Source organism: Tamandua tetradactyla, chromosome 19 (genome assembly GCF_023851605.1).
Source record: "Tamandua tetradactyla isolate mTamTet1 chromosome 19, mTamTet1.pri, whole genome shotgun sequence".
Classification (NCBI taxonomy): Eukaryota; Metazoa; Chordata; class Mammalia; order Pilosa; family Myrmecophagidae; genus Tamandua; species Tamandua tetradactyla.
In genome coordinates this window covers 63,022,727-63,049,105 of record NC_135345.1, presented here as the reverse complement: position 1 = coordinate 63,049,105, position 26,379 = coordinate 63,022,727, and the positions used below count along the sequence as shown (strand labels likewise).

The following is a 26,379-nucleotide window of genomic DNA, read 5'->3' as shown; positions in this document are numbered from 1 at the left end:
AAAAAAGCTCAAGTTCAGAAATTCAGTCCTTGCTAGTGTAAATAGCACTAAATGAATACGTTAGATATACACAATTTTTATTGAAATGTATGCATAATTAACTTCTTTGTCCACCATTTTTTTTTTTTGTATGATCGTATAAAACTTGGGGGAATAATCTCTTCCTGTGAAAGTCTTTGGGATCTAAGGTCTCTCTGAAAGCACACCAAATATGATGTAAGAGAGTTCAAAAATCTCACCCTTTTGTCTTGATGCAAGAGCTTTGTAGTAACTGAATAGTCTTCTGCACCATTTATTTATTTGTAGAGAATTCAAATGCTCTTTCTTCAGCTTGGTCTATGTAGAGCCGGGGAGACTACCTGCTTCAAATTTCCATAGAATGAAACACAAAAGATAATGGCCAGGGAGGTAGTAATATCAGAAAATCAGAGTTGGCAGCATCAGCAATCTGAATTGAGGTAGTTCCCCCACTGTTCTGTGAACCTAGCTTCGTATTGACAGACTTGCTTTTATATAAATTACTGATTGGCAAAACAAGCATAAGTTTTCCAATCCAAAAATCACAGTTGTGTTCTGAAGTTACCTTGAACATGCCTAAACAGTGTTCTTTTGTTGCCAAATATATTCTATGAATCTAATGGGCCAAACACCTCTCAGGTGGTAATATTGCCATAGTGTGGTTTGAGAAAATATAATTAGTTAAAGCTTGTGTTTCTCCTCCCACTTAATAGAAAATCTATAGACTTGAAAAGCACTCATGTCAGTTGACTCAAAAGAAAAGATGCATTAAATATTTTGAGGTGATAGTAAGGTTATGATGTTCTCTGGTCCAAAACAGATTTATTTTTTGTCATATATTTTAAAATAATATATAGATTACTGGCTATTGTCTAAACTACTCTTCTCATCTTGATTTAAGAAACTCATTTATAGGTGGGTCATATTTTAGATTGAAAATAAATAATAAAAACATCAAGATATAGCATACTACAAGAGAAATCATAACTTGGCAAATTCATTCTAACCTTGCCTAGGAGGGGTTTCACGCTTGCACATTGCTGGCAAAGTCTCTGCGTGAGTTGGAGATCTGTCAAGTTTCTTTGAAAGGCCTTTTTTTTCTTTTTGCCATTTCTCCCATAAATAGAACAAGACAAAAGTTACCATAAAAAGTTTTGATAAAGTTTAAATTCTCTTTGCCACAATTCTTGCAGCTTTTAACCAACTGAGTGAACTTAAATTTCTAAAATCAAAATGGGGCATATGAAGGAGGAAAATATATGAATGCTTCCCACCCAATTCTATACTTAAATCTTTGACTGAAGCTGGCTTTTATAATAAACATATAGAAACTACAGCTGATTATATAATAAGCATGTAGTGACCTATATATTAACCGGTTTGAAATTAAGTTATGCATCTTATTTCACTCTACGCAAGTATGCCCACTCCATTTTTTCTGATTTACTTTGTCTGCCAAAGCTGTATAATTTTTGTGCTTATCTTATTCAACTAGGGAGATAGATTTCTTTTGCATGGCTCATTTGGGCCATAGAGGATTAGCAAACTTTATATATTGAAAACAGAAGGGAAGAAAGGCGAGAAAAAAGAAAAGAATTATTCATATAGTACATACATCAATACAGTATCTTCTAAATCTCAATCAGTTGTTTATTGGTTGGCAAACAAGTTTCACTTTTACAACAAATATTAGTAATGAGGTCATCCAACTTTGAGACCATACAAAATGGATCATAAATCTAAAAAAAAAAAATTATATGTGCTGCTAATTACCTCTTGTATTTCTACATTACTTAAAACCCTGTCAAATAAATAATTTTTCGTAATAAACAAAGGACCATTGGAAAAAAATCACTTCAAAATACTTTGCCCTTTAAATTCTTACAACGAGGGGGTGAATTTCCTTTAAACATTGGTAGTGCAGCTGCCCCCTTTGGTAATCAGACTGAGCATTCAGCACTTTAACGCCTATGGGATACCTTGGATACCTTTTTTTTTTCCACATGCAGAAGCCCCACTAGTTCTCTATAGACACCTTTTGACTTCTAGAATCATAGCTACTATCTGGGCATGAACAGCTTGCCAAATATGAGTTGCATTATAACAGATGTGCACTGTAAAAAAAAGTTCGTCCTGCTCTAATTTGCAAAAACGCTGTTGGGAATCTTCTGACTGAACAAAGATATATAGTGAGGGAAGGACGTCTAATTTTATTTATTTTATTTTTTTGTAAAAAATAATTTGTTTGCATTACTAGAAAATGATTCTTATAAAGTGATACCATTTATTTATTTTTTGCCAGGTGAAATTTTAAAGAAAGAAAAGGCAAAAGGAAAAAAAAGGAGAAGAAAGCAAAAAGAAAGAAGAAGAAAGAAAGGAAACTTTGCTCTCTTACTGGTAGACAAACTTGCAAGACCAGCACAAAAGAAAAAAAAGTTCTTTTTTCCACTACATTAACAGGACTCAAATTCTGGAGGAACAGAAAGCAGACTATATGTGCAATGCTAGTATCTGTACATTACATAGAAATTGTTCAATTTTTTTCTGTCATTAGTTTTATCATCAGTTAATACAGCAAATCATAAAATATGCATTTAGCATACAAATTCTAGAATTCCCCTCCATTTCATTATTAATTTTGTTGTTTTATTTTGTTTTCACAGCTGTTCCTGCTGTGATGAAATCAGGTTGTGAGTGACCAAAACCATTGTGTGATACAGTTTTGCTTTGCTTTTGTGTTTGTTTGTGCAGCACTCCAATCTAGATGCAGCATTGTTACTGATTTCAAACAACTGTTCTGGCCTTCTTAAAATCAGGTCCTTGTAATTATAGTAACAGCATCAGAGATGTTAAAACAAACACAGCATAATTCAGCATGGCCACAATGAGCGCCATTTTCTTCATATCTCGTTCATTAACATAATGAAGTCTCCATCAGAGGGGGGAAAAGGACGGGAACCGATTGGGCACAGGGGAATGTCAGCAGTTATCTTTCTCCCTTGGGTTGGCCTAAAAATCCCAGTTTAAAAAAAAAAAAAAGTCTGAGAGTTTGTTTTTCTTTTGAGAACAGCATAGAGATTTAGGAGTACACACATTATTACCACTGCTTATCAACTCAGAACAGTCAACCGGTGTTAGGTCTTGTTGGTTTCAATTTCTGTGTAATATTCTATAGACTAGTGACCAAATGAGCAGGTCCTTTAGAACTTCCCTCTGGAGGGGTCCCATCTTTGTTCGGAGGAACTATAAATCCATCACTGCTGCCTCGCCCTAGCTGGTAGTAAGTGTGCAGCTGATGGACGTGCTTTCTGGAGCCTAAATTTGGCATGCTTTTGTAGTAAACGTCTTCGGCATCACCACTTTTGGCCGGTGGGGGGTCGGTCTGGGTGCTGGTGGTCACGCTCTCTGCGGCGGGCACACCAGCCAGTGCCGGCATGCTGGTGTACAGAGAGTCCCTGTGGGGTGACTGCAGATCTTCTGTGTGCTCGTTGGTCAGCAAAGGGAAAAAGCTCTCACTGTGGTCTTGGGGGATCCGCCTTCTGGTGTAATGATGCGGCTGGTGGTTCTCTGTGGAGTAAACTCTTGGGGGCAGCAGAGGCGCATCTGATTCTTCATGAATGAGCTCGAGGCCCAAACTCTCCTCGTGGTTGAAGGAGGTGGCGTCATCCAGGACGATGGTGTCATCTTCACTCCCACTGCCAAGGTGATTCACCAGCTTGTTCATCAGGTTCCTGTTCTGTTCGCTGGAGCGCTCGTGGTTGTTCAGATAAGACGGGATGTAGTTGGAAGTGAGTTCCTTCAGAATCTTTTTCTCTAGGGCGGTCTCGTTATGGTTATAGCCACGGTCTATGATTTGCACACAGTTGCTCAGGTATTCGCTGCTGGCGATGCTGTAACTATTGCCATGGTTACCATTCAGTGGTAGAGTATCCATGACACTTGTATCCCTGGCATTGTTCAGAAGCCCCTCTGAAAAAGATGACAAAACACTATGACATTTATATCCAGCAGACCAGAGAACGTACACACAAACACGTCACCACAAACAATTCATCAACTGGGAAATAAATATGTATAAATTGCTAGCATTTTTACCTCCGTATAAAATGTTTGGAAAGAAAAAATATTAAATGTATATGCACCCATATATATATATATTTGGACAATCGATCTAATCTAATAAATAGACTTTTTTAAAGTAAACTTGTAAAAGTTAAAAACCTTTCAGTTCACAATTTCCACCCAAACATTGCCTGATATTATTTGAAATACATTTAGCTAAAACTGAGAACAAAGTAATGCAAAATTTTGGGGTAGTCATTCATAGCTTTCAATTTATACACATCAAAATCAGTTAAATAATTCATTACCTTTAATTTTATATATTGTCTAAACATTGAAATAGCTGTAATATTGGCATACTTCATGTGTGGTACTTTGAATATATTGGTTGAAAGTAAAGGAATCAAGCAGTTTTGTAAGATTAAAAGGAAACCTACACACATAACCACAAAAGGATTATGTTAAATTTGATCAGAATGATGTAGTCATGAAATAATGTTTAGTCAAGTAGATGGCACATCAAAAAATCACTTAAACATTGGAAGTTGGAAGACATAAAAATTTGGATTAACTTCTAAATTTTTCTGTTGTGGGTATTTTGATGATTATATATTAACCCATTAGTGAGTGTTTAGGGTCATTAGGTAATACTACAAAAGAATGTGTAAAGATAACAAGGAGCTGATTCCTAAAAACGTAGTATTAGTATTAAAGGTATAATTTCATAATGGATGATAACTTCGTGTGCATGTTAAATTTGGGGTTTAAAAGAGGGTTAACAGTCTATTCTGGGAAGAAATAGCTGCAGTGAAATAAATGTGACCACATGCTTTTTCAAGGTTTTTGCATTCCCTTGAATGTACAGAAATCCAAGAATCTATAATAGTTCCATACATCACTTCAAATGCAACCACGAAAGAAGGAAAAAAAACACAAACAGTTAACCAGGTCTGGTAAATAGGAAAAGGTATTCCTTTACAAAAAGACAATTTTAAGAATTCTGAGGAAACTTTTCAAAACACTGCTAACTTGTGAAAATACAGCATTCATTCTATATCTGTGATGAAGTTATGTTTATCAAAACTGAACTAGCTCATTGCTAGTTTAAATAAAGTGTCCCAAATAGGTTGATTTCTACATGGATTATGAAGGATAATCTGTAGTCAAGTAAAACAGTTTTCAAGAACAGCAATGCATAAAATGCATTACAGAGCAGCCATCACAGACATAGGGTGAAGTGATTTATTTTCATGTTAGTATTTATTTTGTAGACAAATCCACAATGTTAATAAGAAATAAAAGTAAATGCTTTTTAAAGGGCTGTATGCGATGGGTGATTGCTGCTGCAAAGGCTGTTATGGTTTCGGGATGCTTATGATTGGGTGACTGATGCATTGAAACACATATTTATTATTTCTGTTGTCAATGCATGAGGTACAGTTTGAAAACTGTCATAGTAAAATAAAGCAGTTATGTTGCATGTGACACATTTCTATGATGGAATGTACTAATAAAAATTAAAAGCTTATGAATTACTTAGCAAAAATAAATGCTTAATTTAAAAACAATTTAACTCACACGAACAATTACATGAGACTTAACAATTACGTTGATCATGTGACACAGTAAAAGAATCAGACAACAAAAGCGTCTAATCTCCATTAACATATATTTATATAAGTTGATTCATAGGCTCTTTAGATTTAAAATTGTGAGATGAACTGTTTTTAATAACTACATCATCTATATGTGATGCAATAAAAGTGAACTAAAAAAAATTACATTTGATATGCAATGTTTAGCTTTACTCCCATACTTGTCTCTCTGTAGGGCTCTAAACGACAGCATGAAGAAAAGGAAAGAAAAAACAACAAGTAAGCTTACAGCGACAGTAGAAGAAACATGAGTAAAAAGCAAATTGATGATATGCAGAAAAAAGAGTCAAAAGAAATAATTTCCCCTGCCCCCAAATTCATGAGTCTGTGTTACATGGTTTTTCATAATTAAAAATACTGAAATGTTAGTCAGAAAATAAGAATATCCCTTAACACATGCTAATAAAATGTCTTTAATAAGCATTTCTATAGTTTGTAAATTTCAAACAAATACACATTTTAAAGTTAAGATTATCACACAAACCAAGGACAGTAAAAATTTGAGGGCAAGTCATGACTATTTCCACAACTATATTTCAATGTTATGTAAGTCTGGGTATGCTAGAACATACCTGCTTCAAAGGAATGTTATTTAATTTAAAAGTTTGCCTGCATATTTTTATGTTTTACTTTAGCTTGAATGTTGAGAGAAATCTGTAAATTGAAGGTTTTCACCTCCCATTTCCCTGCACAAAGTTTATTTTCTCCATTATACTTATAAAAATTTTTATACATTTGTAAATAATACTAATATACACTGGAGTTTATGTTTTGAAATTGTGTAACTATGGAGGAAACAAAGGTTAAATCAGATTATTATTCTGTATCAAGAAAATGTGAGGGGAAAAAAAATCACAGTCAATATTAGGCTTCCTTCTGGATTGGCACACAATCTTATGCAGTCAAACATTTATAGAGTTGATATCTTTAAAAGAAAAAAACCCTAACAAAATTATTTTATAAACAACAACAACAAACCAATATTTTCATTAGGTCAAAAGAATTGTTCTTGCTGATTTTGTTTACAGAAAGGGTAAAATATCACAAAACAAAAACCAGTTGTTTCATTGGGCCAGGTCAATTCAGGAGGTTCCAACTTGCTATAATTTAACCACTGCATTCCAGAGACAGTTTGGGTACTTTAAAAGTCGACTTGCTTTTCAGCAAAAAAGACTAACAATATTTCAAACTGCAGAGGAAATCTGCAAAATGCAGAGGTTTCGAATAAGAAGGTGAAGAGCCAAACCTGCAAAGCAACAGATGGGAATCGTTTTGTAGGTTCATTATGGCTCCTTGCTTCAGTGAGAGAGAGTCAGAATGTAAAGCATGTGAAATCAATGGCATTCAAATTTTTCTTTTCGGATATGAGGAAACTGCAGTCTAGAGAGGGAGAGCCTTATCTAGGCCCACCCTATTAATAGTGGCAGAGCCGAGATCAGAAAGGGAGTCTCTAGGCTACTCTGTGCACTGTTACCTTCTTCTTTTCATCCCATCTGCCTGCAGCTTTCAAATTCATAACAGAATATTTATTCATATACGTTGTAAAATTATCTCATAATCCTATGTCCTAGAACTTTTCAGTATATCTGTCCCATTCTGTAGATATGTTTTTTCTTAAAGTTTTGAAATGTAATTAAATTACTGTTAAGTGCAAATTATTTTAATAAAATCATGACTTCCTCTCTATGTCATATTTTGTTGACAAGTTTATCTATAATGAGACTTATGATGCAAAAGTAAAACTCTCCAATACCAACAAGAATACTGTGCCTGAAAATTTACAAATTTCCATAGAAAGAAAATGGATTCAATATAATGAAGGCATATTATCCATCTTTATTCCTACCTCTGTAGGCTTTATTAACATTATAAACATATATTTACAAAATTTTAAATAAAGGCATTAAAAACAAGAACAGATACTTTAAATTTGAATGCTTCTATGCCTGGATGGCACTGGTGTAACTGAATTAGAGGACCCACAAAACAGAACCACGTGGTAATTCAACATAAACCACTCCAGTACATACCGAGCCACCTATATTTCATGTAAGATTTCACCTTGCCAGTAAGAATATAAGTGCATTCATCTGAAAGCATAAGATTAGTAGCAATATGACAATCACCAAGATTTATTTTTGTCACGGTAAAAAGAATTATTTTAAGCACTACCATAATTTTTTAACATCTAAAACTGAACCATAGAATAGCTGAACAATTCCACTTCTGACTCTGTAAAACATTAACAAAGTTATTTACTTTTAAGAATTAGAATGTACTGAATTCATTGGAATAAGAATCAAATCTTCTGAAAAGTCCTTTGCGCATTTATTAAAAACTTAATAGCAAAAGCTAATGTTGAATTCCGCAGAAATAAAACTTTGCATCCATATGACATTTTAATTTTTGCACTGTGAGAATTTTGATTTGATCATGTTATTAGAAGTGCCCCATTCTTAGAGAAATCCCCTAATTTAGGGTACCAATAAAATAAAATAAACTAAGACAAGATGGTAGCTACTGTTTTAGGAAAAAATATATAGATTAAGAATTGTTATTTTTTCATCTATATCTGAATGACCCCCAAAAAGTTAAACAAAATATGATCCAAATTCATCACTTATTTTAAAACAGTTACCAACAACTCTTAGGTGTAAGGTGAATAGGGCAGAATAGATTTAATTTTCAGGTATGGGTATAAGTCTTCATTAAACATCATTCCAAACTTATTTTGAAGTACTTATAATGGCACAATTACCTTCCATTTGCCCTAAAGAAAATTAAGGGGGAAGGGCAACAAAACAAAAACAATCCTTTAAAAAATCTACTAGAGATGTTCTGCTGCCAAACAACAAAACAAAAAAAAATCATTTAAAAGATCTACTAGAGATACTCTCCTGCCAAACTACAGTGGTGCACTGTGTAATGTACATTTCATTGAGTGCTACAATGAAATAGGGGCACTGACAGTTGAGAGACAATTAAGAGGTGGGTAGCGATGACGGATCCATAAACTGTCTCATATTGATGGCACTGAAGTTGTTTTGCTGGGAATATAGAAGATTAAAGGAAGACAGGTTAGCTGCTTTTAAATATTTAAAGACTGTCACATAGATGAAAAGAATGTTGTGCTCTACTTTGGCTTGGAGGGCAAACCTAATTGTTATGTCCAGAGGTAAATTTTGTCTCAGTAGAAGAAAACATAAATAAAAAATGGAGCTAGTCTAAACAATAGAATTTAAGTAGTCCTGAGGTAGGAAGGTCTGTTTTAGGAAATACTTTAATGTCAGCAGTGTTGTAAACAGGAGTCTTCAGCGGTATGGAAAGTTGAGTTCAATAAGCTCTACCACTTCTTTTCACTATAAAAGTCTGATTCTTAGATATGACATTGAGAACCTTTATGAAATTCAAAGTTTGCTGAATTATTTCATCCTATTGACACAAATTTGATTATGTTTCTGAAGTCACTTTTGAATTATTGACATTGATAATTCTGAAATAATTCAAAACCATCCTTTATATCTGGCAAAGAACTGCCTGGGAAGCTTAGATGGTTTTAGACACCCAATTGGCCAGGTTGCAGTAAACATCCTTTACTGGAATGGCACACTCACACGACTATGCCTTATTTCCCCACATCACTAATCTTTACCTGTGGCAGAGAAAGAGAGGAAAAAATAAACAACACAACACAAGGATTCCCATGTAGGATAATAGAAATTTTATTCAAAATTGTCTGGAAATAGTTAAATAATGTCTATTTATCCCGTCCACCTTGAAGTCTCTTTGTTACAGTGAAAGTTTCTTTCAAATATTATTTTAATATGACTGGGATTTTTCTTTCATAAAACTTTTATGTGCATAAATTTTCCCTATGGTTTCCTTTCATATGACATGAATACTTTTAATTTCTTATGCCCCTAGCAAACTTTAATTCATATAAAAAGTAAAACCACTTTTAAATGCTTATCTATAAAGTGATTTTAAAGACAGCTATGCTTATTTGTGTGAGGTTCAAATTTAACATTTTAATATTTTAGAGCTTGGAGAATATACAATTCAAAAGCCTTGTTTTTAACATGAAGCCACAGCACAAGAAGTTTAGAGAAATGCCTGAGCCAGCTCACAAAAACAAGGGTACTGTCCATTCCCCAACTCTTTCCTCCATTGCTTGCATCAGTAAAATTTTCCCTACAGTTAATCTAAATGCTCCATAAATATTGATGCTTTGTGCCCAAAATGTGTATCACAGTATAGCAAAGTAAGAATGATCTTCTTGGTCTTACAAAATTAAGATTATTAAGTCAAGCCTTCTTTGATCTTACTTACCTTTAGGCAAATATTTCTCTTCTTAAAATAAATATATACAATATTTAATATAGAGATAAATCAACAGCAAGAAAAGAATTGACAAACCACAGTGCATTTCATAACAATACAGAGAAACAAACACATATTGACGAATCAAGCATTCTTTTTTTATCAGAAGGAAGCCATTTCTCACTAAGGAAAACCCTAAGGAAAATGGAAAATAAAAGCACCGAGAGGGATGGAATGGGAAAGGAGTCTGTGTGTCTGCTTCCAAAACAAACAAAAGGCAGGAAAAAGGAAAGAAAGATAGAATGTGCCCATAAAAGCTACATAAAATGGGACTCTCACTTGAAAAAATTAAGATAAACTCCAGCACACCTTGTGCGTTGTACATGCTGACAGAAGGGTTGTTACAAACCGCCGGTTCCCCAAGCAATGTATTATAGGGATTGTTAGTACCATGCGGACGAAGCAGAGCATTGCTTATAAGATGATTAGCCATGGCTCCTGGAGCAGCCCCAGAGAAAGACAGAGAAAAAAAGGTCAATCAGGCAAATGTGTTTAAAAAAAAGAAAGGAAACATTTCGAATGACAACAGTTGCTATAGTCCTGATTACAGGCAGGCAGTTCATTAGACTCAAAATATATGCTGCTAAAGCACGTTTCCAACAACGCACAGATCCGAGTCAGAGGGAAAGAAAGAAAATGAAATTCAAAGCTGATTAGCCACATTTAGGATGTTCTCTTTCCCAAGATGTAAGCAAGAATATGTTCCCATGCTTGCTAAAAATAAAGAAAAGCAAAATCCAGTAGCCTATACAAACAAACCACAAAACAAAAACAAAAGCCAAAAAAACAAAAAAAAAGTTTAAAAATTTGGAAAAAAGGAGTTAAAATTAAACAAAACATTGCTTTATTCACAGAAATCATTGGGTTGTTTTCAAAGATATTTTTAAAAAAGCAATAAAATGCAACATTTACCAAAAAACACTCATTTGGAGAGCAGTCATGGACACAGAAGAATTCGACATTTCTTAAAATTCTATGAAAAGGAATTATTTAAATTGCAATAAAATAAATGCAATCAATCTCATTAGTGCACCATAGTAAACATACTAACTTGGTGAATTGATAAATCTGGTAAAATAATCACATGGGTTTCATTTTTAAATATTTTAAATAATATATTAACTTCATGATATCAAGCAACGTATATAATTCAATTTTCCATTTTCTAACTGGCTGTTTGGACTTTGGCATAATGAAGTAACAAAGTTAAATTCTTTCATCTTTTTTGTGAACTTATGAACTTGATTTCAAAGACACCATCAATATGAATTGTAGCCTATCATCCTCTAAAGCCATTTAACCATGAAGCAAAATATTAGAGGAAGAAATTTATTCAATTTAATTAGACCATGTATGAAGTCAATAGGTAGAATTGTGCATTTATTTTAGGTGATAGAGAAAGGAAAATGTCTGATGAAAAGAAAATACAAAGTGTATGGGAATAGTCATATTGAACAAACACACAGGGATATCTTAATTAAAATATGCATATTTATATACATTTTAGAGGGTGAATTGCTAGCTCTAGAGGGAAAATGTTTGCAAATACAGTTACAAATATTTGCAGTCCAATAAAGAACTAGTGTCTATCTAGCTCCCTGTCTATCATACTAGGCAATACATATACACCAGCCTATACAAAAAACTATCAAAAGCCAACGGTAAAAAAATACCTGATTAGGAAATTGGTAAAAGGCACAAACAAACATTTCACCACAGAAGACATAGGTGACAAATAAGCACATGAAAACATGTGCTGTTAGCTTCTAGGGAGATACAGAATAAGACACAAGGTATCACTAAACACCTAAAATAAAATGAGAAACAACACCACATGCTGGTGAGGATGGATCATTCAGACGTTGCTGATGGGAATGTAAAATAGTGCAGCCACTTTGGAAAACAGTCTGGCAGTTTCTTATAAAACTAACCATGCAATTAGCATACTATCCAGCACCTATACTTCTGGCCCTTTATCTCAGAGAAATGAAAATTTATGTTCACACTCAAACCTGTATATAAATATTCATAGCAGCTTCGTTTGTAATAGACAAAATCTGGAAACATCCCAGTTAACCTTCAAGAGGTGAATATTTAGAGAACTGTGGTACACACATATCAATGGAATATCACTCAGCAATTAAAAAGAACAACTATTAATACATACAACAACCTGGATGAATCTTCAGAAAATTTTACCGAGTGAATAAAAGTAAATCCCAAAAGGCTATATACTTTATAATTTTATTATGGCTAATATTTTTGAAATGGCAAAATTATAGAAATGGAGACCAGATTAGCTGTTGCCAGGGGTTAAAGACTAGAAGTGAGTGTGGCTATAAAAGGGCAAAATTAGGCATCTTTGTAGTGATGAAAGTATTCTGCATTCTGACTACAGTAGTATATACATCAACTTACTCTTGATAAAATTACATAAAACTAAACACACACTTACATACACACAAATGAGTACAAGCAAAACTAAAGAAATCTGAACGAGATTGGTGGACTGCATCAAGGACAATAACCTTGTGTAATATTGTATTATAATTTTTCAAGATGTTACTATTAAGGGAAACTGGGTAAAGGGTATATGGATCTTTCTGTAGTATTTCTTACAACTGCATGTGAATATACAATTATCTCAAAATAAAAAGTAATCTGTATTAAGAAGACAAATTTAGTTGTTGAAAAATTAAAAAAAAAAAAAAAAAGAAACCTGGTCATGTTATATTTAATCTGTCCTAAATTACAGTGCTTTGACTTATAGCAAGTTATCAGTCACCAAACAAAAATTTTAACATCAAAATTGGGAAAGTGAGTACCTGTTCATTTAATGGGCAATATAGTTTGTCAGATTTCTGGAGTCCTTCAGTCTATGTTGATCCATAAAGTATTGGCTCTTTTAAGAAAGAAGCCATGTGCCTGCATTGTGCACAGAACTAGCCTAGAATTAGTGCAGAAGTTTTCACTTACTAGTTGCTCAATGTTTGCTAACATTGTGCAGCATATGCATTTAAATGTTTTTATATAATAAAATGGCAGATCTTTATTTCATGGGTATATGAGGATGTTATTTTCCTCTGATGAATATGTGGAAGATATAAATAAATGGAAAATATATGGAATATTAAGAAAAGTAAAAAAGAAAATGTTTTAGTGTCTTTCAGATGAAAATCGAATGATAATGTAAACAAATATGGTGATGTTAGACAAACATAAGATTAACTGTTGGAGACAGGATTTGGTCTGTACAGTTTTTTTTTTTTTAATAAACCACGTGTTAATTGTACTTGCTAATTTTTATTTATTATTCTAGTCTTTGTTTCAAGGAAAAAGAAAAATTAGTCACCTAATACAAATAATAACTTTCTAAAAGTTCTCTAAATATGCATCTGAATAGGAAATGAAAGTTTGGAAGCAACTTAAACTGAACTAGAGTAAAAACTTTAAAAATATAAAATTAATTGCTCAAATTCCTTTCACTCTCTCCAAGATCAAACAAGAGGTAAAATCCTTATGGCTAAGGCTTACACTTATGCCTCTGTATGTTTTCCTTCATTACTATACATCATCTCACTTGAACTAATTAGAAAACATAAAATAGGTATGAAGATTGCATGCCACTATTTTTTTTTTTCCTTGCTTCACACAGCTTAAAAAGTAAAGTATTTGTCTTATATTTCTCTCTATACTGACATAGAGGAGATGATTTGGGCTGTAGAATAAAGAAGCAATTGAGTTGAAAAGAATCAAGCAAAACAAGAAATCAAGCATAATCAATATTTTGCCTTGTGCGTTTACCATTTGATTTATTGAAAGCTGAGAATATAAGAATAAAACAATGGTTCACTATAGTAAAAAGGAGGAATTTCACAACGGAATTCCAATTTTTCAAAGTTATTAGTAGATAATCTGTCTTGTTTTCTTTTCCAGGATAAAGCCCATTTTCAGTCCCTAAGTATTTGGTAAAAATTACTTTGAAAAAAGGACTTCTATAGGTAAAACTATTTATTGGTAAAACTGAAACCAACTTCAGTCTTAAAATTGGAGGGTTTAATTTTAGTGAGGGCTTCCACAAGGGGATTGGAAGAGTAGAATATGGATTCTGATTATTAACGTTTTGCAAAGAGTATAATGTCGTAGATAAGCTCTATGGGTTTGTGAGTTTGAAAAATGAGGATTATGTCTGAGTAACAAAACAATTATTCCTCATTTGATTTACCCTAAGGTAAAAAGTCAATCCTTTTTGATGCTTTTCAAAAGCGTTGAGGCTTTTTGAAGCTCAGGATTTGGAGTGACCTCAGGAGTCTTTCCATTGCCATCCCAAACGAGTGCAAATTTTCTACTGAGGTGTAATGACCAGGGTTCCTACAGTTCACTCCCACATTGAAGCGATTCATTCATACTTTCGAAGATGGTGCCAATGACTTCGCTGAAAAAAAAAGGACTTGCTGCCGATACCTAGATCTTTTAATTAAACATCTGCCCAGAACCTGTATTTCTCCATCACCATCTGTTATGTGGATGGTTACTTTTGGTTTTCCTCTATAGGTGCCCTGCTTTTCAGTTGTCTTTGCTGAAGTCTATTCTGTTTGCCTCTGGCTGTTTTCTCAATTTACTCAGGTCACTTAAAATTCTGATACTATTTTCCAGGGTTCTGTCCACACTGTCTCCTCATTTTTCCTACCACTAACTTTTGATTTGTAAACTTCTCTTCTAATAGACGTGAAATTGTTGAAGACTTCCAGAAAGATCAGTGTTTATACAGGTCATCTGTCACTGTTTTTTAGCTGAAAGTTAAGCTTACTGGTTAGTCAGTTTGAAGACACAAATATGTTGGTGTTTTTTGTTTGTTTGTTTGTGGGTGAGGGGGATAGTTATCATACTATATATGTGAATAGAATGTTTATGTGCAAATTTTCACTGGGATGGAAACACCAGAAAAACAGGGACTACATTGGATTTTTTTCACTGCTCTATACTAAGTATCTAGAATAGTTTCTGAAGTTCAATAAATATTTGCTTAAAAATGAAAAAAAATTAGGAGAATTCTGTGGCATCTTGCAAATACAAAACTAAAATGAAGTTGCTTTTTAATCAATCATTAGTAGTTTAATGAATGAGTGAATTTTTTAAGAATACCAATAGTCTAATTCCCGATGTGATTTCTTTATTTACTTCTAACCTCAACTACACCAGGTACTATACTATTGAAACTTTTAAAGCAGAAATAAACCTTCATGTGATTATTTAGAAAAACAAAATGCTACCTAAATATTAACTGCAGATACTAAAGGTAAGAAAAAATCTAAACACAAAGCAAAACAGTACAACTTGACATTACTCAAAGTTACAAGTTCAAATCAGGGTTAAAAATAAAGTGACTAACTAAAAACAACTATCCTTAATGATCTAATTCACTAAATCCTGGTTTTAGTCTAGTCATACCTACTAATTTGCTGCCAAAAACAATGGTTAGCTCTCTAATAAAGCCATGGAAGAGGAATTAAGATTGAATTTCAACATAGGGAAATCATCATCAAAGCTGTCAAGAGAGGCCAACCATACAATTTTTATTTCTGGCAAAAGCAAAATACAAAACAAACAGAATTTTCATATTCTATATTGAAAAACTGGGGGAGTATACTGGACAGTTAATTTAGAAAATTGGACCCAAAAGCCAATGAAAAAAGATTAAATGTAGAATCCTAGAAAGTCATTTTAAGAAGGGTTCTTTTTCATTTCTTTATACCTACAAATTGAAATTGATATAAAGGATTTTAAAATCTTGAATTTTTAATGGAATAATAAAAAATAGTACATTCTTTTCAAAAGTATAGCTTTGCCACAAACCTGTGATATTTCTTTCCTTGTGAAATTAAAATTGGTGTTTTGACATTGGGAGGTTCTGAATGACAGCACTGTCTAAGGCCAGTTCAATGTGATACATGTCATTTGAAGACTGAAAACTGAAGGCAGTTCGGCATACTTTGAAATGTGAGCTAAAGAACAGATCTGAAAAATGACAGTTGGATCTCACTTGAATCTATGATATCATTCAGAAACGTAATTCAAACAGTGCTTCTTCTTGGAAGCAGACTAACAAAAATATACTGAAAGCCTCTTAAAATAACTTGAATCGTCATTCTGCACTGCTTCTCAGACTTCTTTTAAGTAAAGTGTACTTACATTCTTATTTGATCAGATTGGATGGGCAAAGTTTAATCATTCAAGACCTTGGTGATCTAACCAGCAAACAGAGTACAACCGTTCTTCAATAGTCACATACTGATGGCCTAAAATGTTAACTTGCTGTTATCAATAAACATATAAGATTGTAAATGTTCCATTTGTTTTATCTTAATAAAATAGTTTTACCCTGATGGCTCTTTCTTCCTTAGTACACTTCATTGCCCATTCCATTCTCTCATGATTCGTTCTCTTTTTGTGTGAAAAAGTTATGCATAGGTAGCGTTTTTCTGTTACTAAATAATTTCTATCACATACACTGAGTGATGTATATAAAACAAAGTTACATATAAGACAGAGCTATTATTAAGTGATGCTTCCGTGCTTCTGTTTTCAGATCTTAATTTTGACCCTTAATGGAGATTTCATTTTTGTACAAGCAAAAAGAGTTTCATTAATAATATTTTTTATAGAATTAGAATATTAATTTTAAATAACTTCAGTATAAAGCAAGGGCTCATTCCCAGAGGGATGAGATTTATGAAACTGTAAGCCCTTTAATATCGTTTGCAAAATGCTATAGGTGAGTGTTTTTGTGCTCCATTAAGCACCTATTCATGCCTTCACTTCTCCTGAGAGGGTCCCATGGCTTTAAGTTCCTTTCAAAGAGTTAGGAAAACTGGTATAAACGGAAAGAAGAGGGAAATTTCTTTATTAGTGAACTATAACATAAACAGGAAAACTGGGAAAAAAGAGAGTACATCTTAGGTATATAAGCATTGCCTAATAAACTGCAGTATAACATGAGAAGGTTATAACTCAGAGTTCAGAGTTTAGAACGGAATACGATTATGACACCATCTAATATACCATCAGCATATTATGCATAAAGGAACAAAGGACCAGAGATATAGTTGATATCACACATGGCTCTGGTAGTTTTATTTAAACATTTAAATCAACGATTTTCAAACTTATTTTATGCACACCTTCTCAAAAACCATTTCAAACATAGCTTTGTTAGGAACTTTGGAGGGCATTATTTTTCCTCATATACTTTTCCAAAATGCTCAATTATCTTGGTTTCATATCAACAAATTTGTATAAAAATTAAAAAAACAAAAGTAGATACAAGTTGTTTCTAGAAGTATTTTGATTCAATAGACAGTTCAAGTATTTTGCTTTTCTCTGTAACAAAACAGTATCATCACATACACAAATCTACAGAGAGATAAACTTTATAAGGTTACTTTATGAAGTAGATATAGCCATATAAATTAGGCCCAAGTTAGTTATAAATTAAGACCTAATGGAATCTGTGTGCTCTATGTAACACTTATCCGAGATAACTTTAAAAAGCAGAGAAACTATAATTTTACATTTTATTATTTTTATTCAAACAATTAATAAAATTGCAGTGTCAAAGAAGAAACATTGTGTTGAAAGCCAAGAGCTCTTTAATCATTTCTTTCTAAAGTCATAAATTGAAGAGTTGACATCTTGATTTATCATACTGTGCATTTTTAATAGCCAACAAGTTTGCTATTAAATTTTAATCAACCTGCCTATTAAATTTCATTCAAATGGTTTGACCATACTTCAGCTTCTTTTAAAAGCTAATTCATTCACTGGGTATCTATTAATTTGAATTTGAATGACATGTTTTCTCCAATGTACATATTGGATTATTGTTAGTTCAATATAAAATGAAATATTTTGAATGTAGAGGTGTTGCTTCTGCTTGAATACATAAATTCAGAGCATTAGAGTTGAGAACCCTAGAAATTATCCATTCCATTCCCCTAAGTTTGCACTAATTGTTTTATTCATGTCTTCACATCTACACCCATATGGGTTTTTCTATAACAACTATTTAAAAGTCAAATCGTGGGTCATATGCTGTGCACATTTTCAATTTATAAAATATTGCCAAAATGCCTCGAAATGTGCCACTTCATGCTTCCACAAAGTGCATATATAAATAAATGCATATATATATACTTTATATTTTACATTTATATATATACACACTTTCTTCTTTTTTAACATAGGCAGGCACCAGGACATGAACCTGGGTCTCCAACATAACAGGTGAGACAACAGAATCTTTGTTTTCACCTATACTAATCAGTCATTCATCTCTGAATTCACCTTTTGTGGAAATGTGTACATATCTGCATGCTATCAACTTGGACAGTTTGAATTCACTGGCATAGTGCGCCAAACACCAGCATGCCGAATCTGAAGGTAATGGGCCAGTTTACCTAAACACAGGCAAAATAGCAGTGAGTCACAATTTTTTTTTGGTAAATCAAAGGCTTTTAGCAAAAAAATATTTGTTTGTCATTTACTAAGTAGCTCCTCAATTATCTCTTGATAATCTGCAATGGTGTTTAGTGAATCTTACAGCTATATTTATTGTAAATCACACACTTGGGTATTTTTGTTGAATAAAACAAACCTCAGTGCAAATGAAAATATAACTATTTGGCAAATACAAAATAACAATTTGAAGTAAATAAAATACAACTCTTAAATAACATTCTTTGTCATATCTTGGTATTTCTCTTTCTTATACTGTACAAGTTACAGAAGTGTACATGGATAAGCTTTATTCTGACTAAAAGTTAAACTTTAAAATTGGAACCTGTACATGAAAAAGTATGCCTGAAAATAAAAGGATATGAATTAAATCAGTGTCTATGAATAAAGAGCTACTCGATAATGTTGTTGAGAGAAGGCATATTTTATCATATAATCACAGTCAGCTCTGTTCTGTTTAGTCTGAGGCTGATTTAGGAAACTACATTTTTCTATTTTCTGACTATCTTTCTTCAATCTACATGCCATCTCAAATCTCTGTTAAATCTCCAGTGACTTTCCTGGCTATACATTTCTTTCTACAAATGTGTTGGGCAACTTTTTTTTTTATGTTTATAATGGTAAATCATGATGAAAGCTTATCATGGAAATCACAAAAGAACCTATCACATAAATGCTACTCTAAAATGACATGCAATATGGAAGGCTGAGCTACATAAAGTGCAAGTCATTGGGTGCAATTCAACTTGATAAAGAAAATTTAAGTATGTCTTTAATAAAAAAAAGTTTAATGAATATATATCCCCACTTCCACATTTTAGTTTTACAAAATAGATATAAGTTATATAGCCTTTTTCTTGGAAGAAAATAGTTTAAATAAGTGATGATTCAGTTAACTATGGATATTATATCCTGTATTTTAGAATCAGGACTTTTATATTTATAATGTAATAGGACCATTTTTCCAGATGAAAGAAATGGTTCAGGTTTTGTTTGTTTGTAAATTTGGATTAAATGACATTTCACAACTTCTGTTAGAACCAGAAGTAGCTGCATAAAATTACTAAGCAGTTTAATTTGTAACACTATCATTGAAATTTCAATGCAAATAGAATTTTTGCCTGTTCAAGGCATTACTATCTTGTACTGGCCGAGAAGCACACAACTTCAAAATACCAAATTCAGGAGTACCAAGATTTGAGAAGTTATATCTTGGTTCTAATTACTAAACGATTATAAGCAGAAGCTATCTTTCTGTTTTTAACACAAATTTTGCTCTCAAAAATGTTCATTCCTTGACTCAAGTGTAAAAAATTAAAAGCTAAAGAAAAAAGAATTTGACCAAAAAATACCTTGAAAGCTTCCAGGAAAGAAATGAAGAATGATTACAGAAAGTCTTTTTATAACCTAAACCCATAAAATTGGACAATAATGTATTTACCTAATAACATCAAATAGCTTTTGTACAAGTAATATATTATTTGCCATCTTCCCATATATATAGACACACCTTTTTTAAAGCTTTTGTTTTTTTTTCCTAAATGAGTAAGACAAATCCACATTAAAGAACTGTACTTAGAGTAAATAAACTGGAAGCAAAAAAGCACATGAAGGAAACAAGGAAATAAATATGTGAATGAGTATGCTGTTACAAATACCTAAGTTGTATGTAAGATGATACAAAATAAAGGTTACACTGAAATATACCCTTTGAAAGCATATGTATTATTCTCATCTTCAGCAAACTTCAAAAAAAAATAGTTGTCATCACAAGAAAACAATTAAAATCTTTTGTTATCATGGGTAGGTCTTGGTGGTGAGAAAGATCATGGTTGGAATCTAGATTTTGCCCTTTACTAGCCATTTGACCTTGGATAAATTACTTTAACTATCAAGAAACCCAATTTCTTCATGGATATAGACATAATGGGTAATGAACAATGAACAGCGTATATTATGTGCTGAAGTAAATGACAGCTATATATACTAAAAGAGAAGTTCTGAATTTATCAAGAACTATAAAGTTGCATATACTAGAGAAAAGACTATCAGCCATTCCTAAGGATAATTTGGAGTCTTCACATTTGGTTCTGAAAAAGATAGTATTTTTTTGAAAATTATATCCTCTGAAACCTGTATGAGACAGCAGTAATTCTGTAAAGCTAAATGAAAATGATTGACAGCACTGAGGTTTAAAAATTATCAATATATTGCACTACAGGTTATCTAATTTATTAAAAAATGATGTAAGAGATCTTGCTTAAATATATATAAGGAAATGTAATAATAAACCATAAAAATGAGGAATCTGCTTTACATAAACACTTTCTTTCCAGAGGGTCGATGAGAGCTTTAACTAAATAATAATAAAAATTTTAAAAATGCAATTTATTATTATACAGTTGATTATGGAAGACTTGCTAATTAGGAGTCATGTCAATGAGACAATGTTGAAACCAAAGCATTACAAAATTTTTCATTTTCTGTTCATTACAAACTTTTTCATTTTCTGTTCCTGCCAAAAATGTAAAGTGGAAACATTGTGCCTTATTGACTGGCAATCAATAGCCAATATATTTTATTTGACCACGTGAATGGAGAGTTCATTCTGAAAATTATTTAGGCTCCCTCAGGTTAGGATTTAGGATATTAAGAATATCCTGTTTAATTGTCTGTTTGACTCTGCATCACATTTTACAAATCTGTACCTATTCTGATTCTGTGCAATTAAATTGATTTTCCTAACATAGAAGATTTCCTTATTTTATTGTATATATATTTCTATTATGTCTTTGTTGATGACATGTACAAAAAAAGGAAATTAGCATACAGAGAGTATTGTTGTCTCATTTACACATCAATAATATGAAGAACAAAAAATAAATGATAAGCCTACAATGGCAAATCCCAGATGAAAATTTTACTGATGGCAGGGGACACTTATATTTGCACTTATGTAATAATTCAAGTTCATAACAACAAGTGGTTTGTTTTACAGGCTACTTTGGCTTTTTACCTACATGTACTCATAGGCATATTGTTAACTTTTTGCAAATCTTACCAGTAGCCATCAAGTTATAACAGGAGCTGCTTAATAGTTATAACCAATGATTTTCTACTTCTTCAGAACAGCAATGTTTTAGGAAATATGGTACATTTTATGCACATAAGGAAAATTGTTTTTTTCTGATATTAATAAAGTGCAGTGAATGGGCATAAGTGTTTCACCTTAGCAGCTTTTTCTTTTTGGTTTTTAGAGAACTTGTGGATTTACAGAACAATTATGCACATAATTCCTGTATACCAACCTATAATTAGCACCTTGCTTTGGTGCAGTACATTTGGTAAAATTGATGAAAACACATCAATTTACCTGTTCAAATGTATAATTCAGTGCTATTATGTTTATAATGTTGTGCTTCCATCCCACCATTCAATACCAATCTTTTCCGTCATCCCAAATAAAAATTATGTATCTTTTAAGACTTAATGTCCAATACCCTACCCCCCCTCGGTACCCTGGAAACCTAGTTTCTAGAGCAAACTCTACAAGTTTGCTTACAGCAATTATTGCATATCAGTGAGATCATACAATATTTGTCTTTTCTTTGTGGCTTATTTCACTCAACATTATGCCTTCAAGGTTCATCCATGTTGTTGACTGTATAAAAACTTCAATTCTTTTTACAGCTGAATAAAATTCCATTGTGTATATATATATATAACATTTTGCGTATTTATTCATCGGTTGATGGGCCCTTGGTTTCCTTCTGCTATTTGGCAACTGTGAAAAACACCACTATGAACTTTGGTGTACAAATATCAGTTCAAGTCCCTATTTTCAATTCTTTCGGTTATTTATCTAAAGGTTGAATTGCCAGGTAAATGGGAATTCTATACTTAACTTGCTGCTAAACTGTCAAACTGTCTTTTATAGTGGCTGAACAATTTGACAATTCCAACAGCAACAAATGAGTGTTCCTATTTCTTCACATCGTCTTCAATACTTGTAATTTTCCATTTTTCAAATGATAGACATTCTAGTGGGTGTGAAATGCTATTTCATGTTGGTTCTGATTTGCATTTTCCTAAGGGCTAATGACGTTGACCAACATTTCATGTGTTTTGGCCATTTGTATATCTTCATTGGAGAAATGTTTATCCAAATCTTTTGTCCATTTTTTTCAAACTGGGTTGTTTTTCTTTTTGTTGTTGAGTTTTAGGGTTTCTTTATATATTTTGGGTATTAAACCCATATCGGATATGTGGTTTCCAAACATCCTTTTCGCATTGTGTAGGTTGTGTTTTTATTTTCATAATGAACTCCCTTAAGGCCCAAACATTTCTCATTTTTGTGAGGTCCCATTTATCCGTTTTCTTTTGTAGTTTGTGCTTTGTGTGTAAAGTCTAAGGAACCATTGCATACTACAAAGCCCCAAAGAAACTTCCCTATCTTTTTCTCTAGGAGTTTTATAGTTCTTGCTCTTATATTTAGGTCTTTGACTCATTTTGAGTTAATTTCTGTATACACTCTGAAGTATATTTATAAAGAAGGGGTGCTGGAATACTTTTAATGTCTTTTCTGAGTCAATTGAGATGATTATACACTATTTTCCTTCATTCTGTTATGTGGTATACTATATTAATTGATTTTCTTATGTTGAACATGGGATAAATCTCATTTGATCATGGTGTATAATTATCTTAATGTGCTGTTGGATTCAGTTTGCGAGTATTTTATTGATGATTTTTGCATCAATGTTCATAAGATACATTGGTCTGTAATTTTCTTTGCTTGTGGTATCTTTGTCTGACTTTTATAAGGATGATGATATGTCCTCATCAGAGAGTTTTCTCAATTTTTTGGAAGAATTTAGAGATTTGTGTTAATTCTTCTTGTAATGTTAGTAAACATCCCTGATGAAGGCATCTGGTCCTGGGCTTTTTGTTGTTTGGAGGTTTTTGATTACTGATTCAAATCTCTTTATTGGTTATTGGTTTGTTGAGCTCTTCTATTCTTGAGTCAGTGTAGGAAGTTGTATGTTTCTAGGAATTTGTTCATTTTGACTAGGTTATCTAATTGTTTGGAGGATATTTATTCATAGTATCCTTTTATAATCTTTTTTTTAGTGGGGTTGCTAGAAATGCCTTTTGTTTCATTTATGTATTTTATAGTCTTTTGATCCTCTTTTTTGTTACTCTAAATGACTATTTTATTGTTTTTTTCAAAGAATCAACTTTTGTTCTTTGATTCTTTGTTTTATTCTGCATTTCATTTATCACCATTCTAATCTTTGTTATTTCCTTTCTTCTGCTCGCTTGTTTATAGTTTGGTCTCCTTTTCTAATTCTTCTAATTTGAGGTTCAATATCTAATTTGAAAACTTTTTTTTCATGAAAGTATCTAGAGCTATAGATTTTCCACTCAGCACTGCCTTTGTCATATCCCACAAATTTTGGCATGTTGTATTTTCATTGGATTCACCTCCACATATTTCCTAATTTTCTGTGAGAATTCCTCTTTAACCCATCGGTTATTTAAGATTATACTGTTTAATTTTCACATATTTGTGAATTTTCTTTTTATCCCTCTTTTATTAATTTCATGTTTCATCCCCTGTGTTCAGAGAAGATACAGTGTATGATTCCAATATTTTTAATTTATTGAGACTTGTTTTGTGACTTAAGACATGGCCTGTCCTGGAGAACACTCCATTTGCACTTGAGAAGAATGTGTATTCCGTTGTTGTTGGGTGAAGTATCCTACATGTATTGGTATAGGGTATTGTTCAAATCTCGCATTTACTTATTGAACTTCTGTCTAAAAGAGATGTCCTATCCTTTATTCAAAGTGTTGTATTGGAGCCAGTACCCATATCATGCTTCAAATCTAACAGCATTTGCTTCACATGTTTCAGGGCTCTGATTTCAGGTGCATATATATTTGTAATTCTTATTCCGTCTTGTTGGATTCAACCCTTTGCCAGTATATAATGACCATTTTTGTCTCTCATAACTGTTTTTGACTTAAAGTTAATTATATCTGATATTAGTATAGCTACCCCAGTTCTTTTTGGTTACCACTTACATGGCATGTTTTTCCATACTTTTAATCCATTTTCATTTCAAGTCACTGCTGATCATGCAGGACTTTCTTTTGCCATGTTGCTATTCAGTCTTTGTAAGTCTTATACTGTTTTATCCCTCAGATCTTTTTACCTACTTTCGTATTTATTGCTTGTATTGTACTATATCGAACCCCTTCTCATTTCTATCTGGATATATTTTTCATGTATTTACTTTGTGTTTTTGGTTAACATGGGGTAAAATTAAACATCTTAAATATATAGCAGTCATATTTGATTTGACACGAGCTTGATTTCAATAGCATATGAACACTCTTCCTTCACCCTGTGATCCCCCAACTCTTTTGTACTTAATAAGAATTATAATTTGTATATTGTATGTCCAAAACTATTTATTTATCATTATTTTTTATGTAGTTGCATTTTAGCACCTACAGGAAGAAGTGGTGTTACATGCCAAAAAATGAAATATAATAGGACAGGCATTTATAATTACCCAAATGGTTACCTTTACCCAGACCATCTGCCTTACACTGCTCTCCTTTTCTTGAGGTGCTTTTACCTGGAGGGAAAATTAGAGTTGATAGGCGCATGCTGGAGACGAGTTTCCTAAGTCAGTCTTTCCTAGCCTAAACCTTTACTACAGATCTTGACTTCTTTATGCTGCTGTGAGCCACTGTCTAGTGTCCTTTCCATTCACATTCCGAAAAGACTCCCTTTAGCATTGCTGGTAGGACAGGCCTAGTAATGACATAATCTCTCAGTTTTGTTTATTGGAGAATTTTTGATCTCTCATTTTTGAAAGAAAGTCTCACTAGACATAAAATGCTTAGTTGGCAATTGTTTTCTTTCAGCACTTTAAATCTCTCATCCTACTTCTTTCTAACCTCCGTGGTTTCTGACAAGAAAGTGGTTCTTAATTTAATTGGAGTTCCTTTTTATGCAACATGTTGCTTTTCTCTTGCAGCTTTCAGAACTGTCTTTTTGTTTTTTACATTCAACAGTTTGATCAGTATATGAAAGAGCACATATTTTTCAAGTTTATCCTATTTGGTGTTCTCTGGGCTTCTTGTATGTGCATATTCACATCTTTTACTAAATTTGGGAAGTTTCTCATCATTATTTCTTTGAATATTCTTTCTGCCTCTTTCCCTCTTTCTTCTCTTTCTGGGAAAAGAAATCCTTGATGGTTTCCCAGAGGTCTCTTAGGCTATTTTTGTTTTTTATAATTCTTTTTTCTCTCCTCCTCAGCCTGACTCATTTCAATTGTCTTGTCTTAGAGTTTGCCAGTTCTTCTTTCTGCCACCTCTATTCTGCTGTTGAAATCTTCATGGGAATTTTTCATTTCAACTGAAGTAAGTCAGTTTTCTTCCTTTATACAATTTCTAACTCTTCAGTGAGATTTTCATAATGTTTATTCTTTGTTTTCTTGATATCTGTTCTAGTTTGCTAGCTGCTGGAATGCAATATAACAGAAACAGAATGACTTTTAAAAAAGGGGAATTTAATAAGTTGCTAGTTTACAGTTCTAAGCCCACAAAAATGTCCCAATTAAAGCAAGTCTATAAACATGTCCAAATTAAGGCACAAACAAGAGGTTACTCTCACTCAAGAAAGGCCGATGAAGTTCAGGATTTCTCTCTCAACTGAACGGCACATGGCGAA

General features: G+C 32.7%; 1 protein-coding gene across 15 annotated transcripts in view; it reads right to left on the bottom strand.

Annotated features, from left to right (window-relative positions):
* Window positions 1-2,642: 2,642 nt before the first annotated feature.
* Window positions 2,643-26,379, bottom strand: part of ADGRL3 (adhesion G protein-coupled receptor L3) — an 841,123-nt gene continuing 817,386 nt past the window's right edge. For all 15 annotated transcript variants that reach the window (XM_077136976.1, XM_077136982.1, XM_077136975.1 and 12 more), the window contains one exon: window positions 2,643-3,987. In XM_077136976.1, coding sequence (XP_076993091.1) covers window positions 3,188-3,987 — 800 coding nt within the window. In that variant the 3' untranslated portion in view covers window positions 2,643-3,187. The remainder of the gene's footprint in view (window positions 3,988-26,379) is intronic.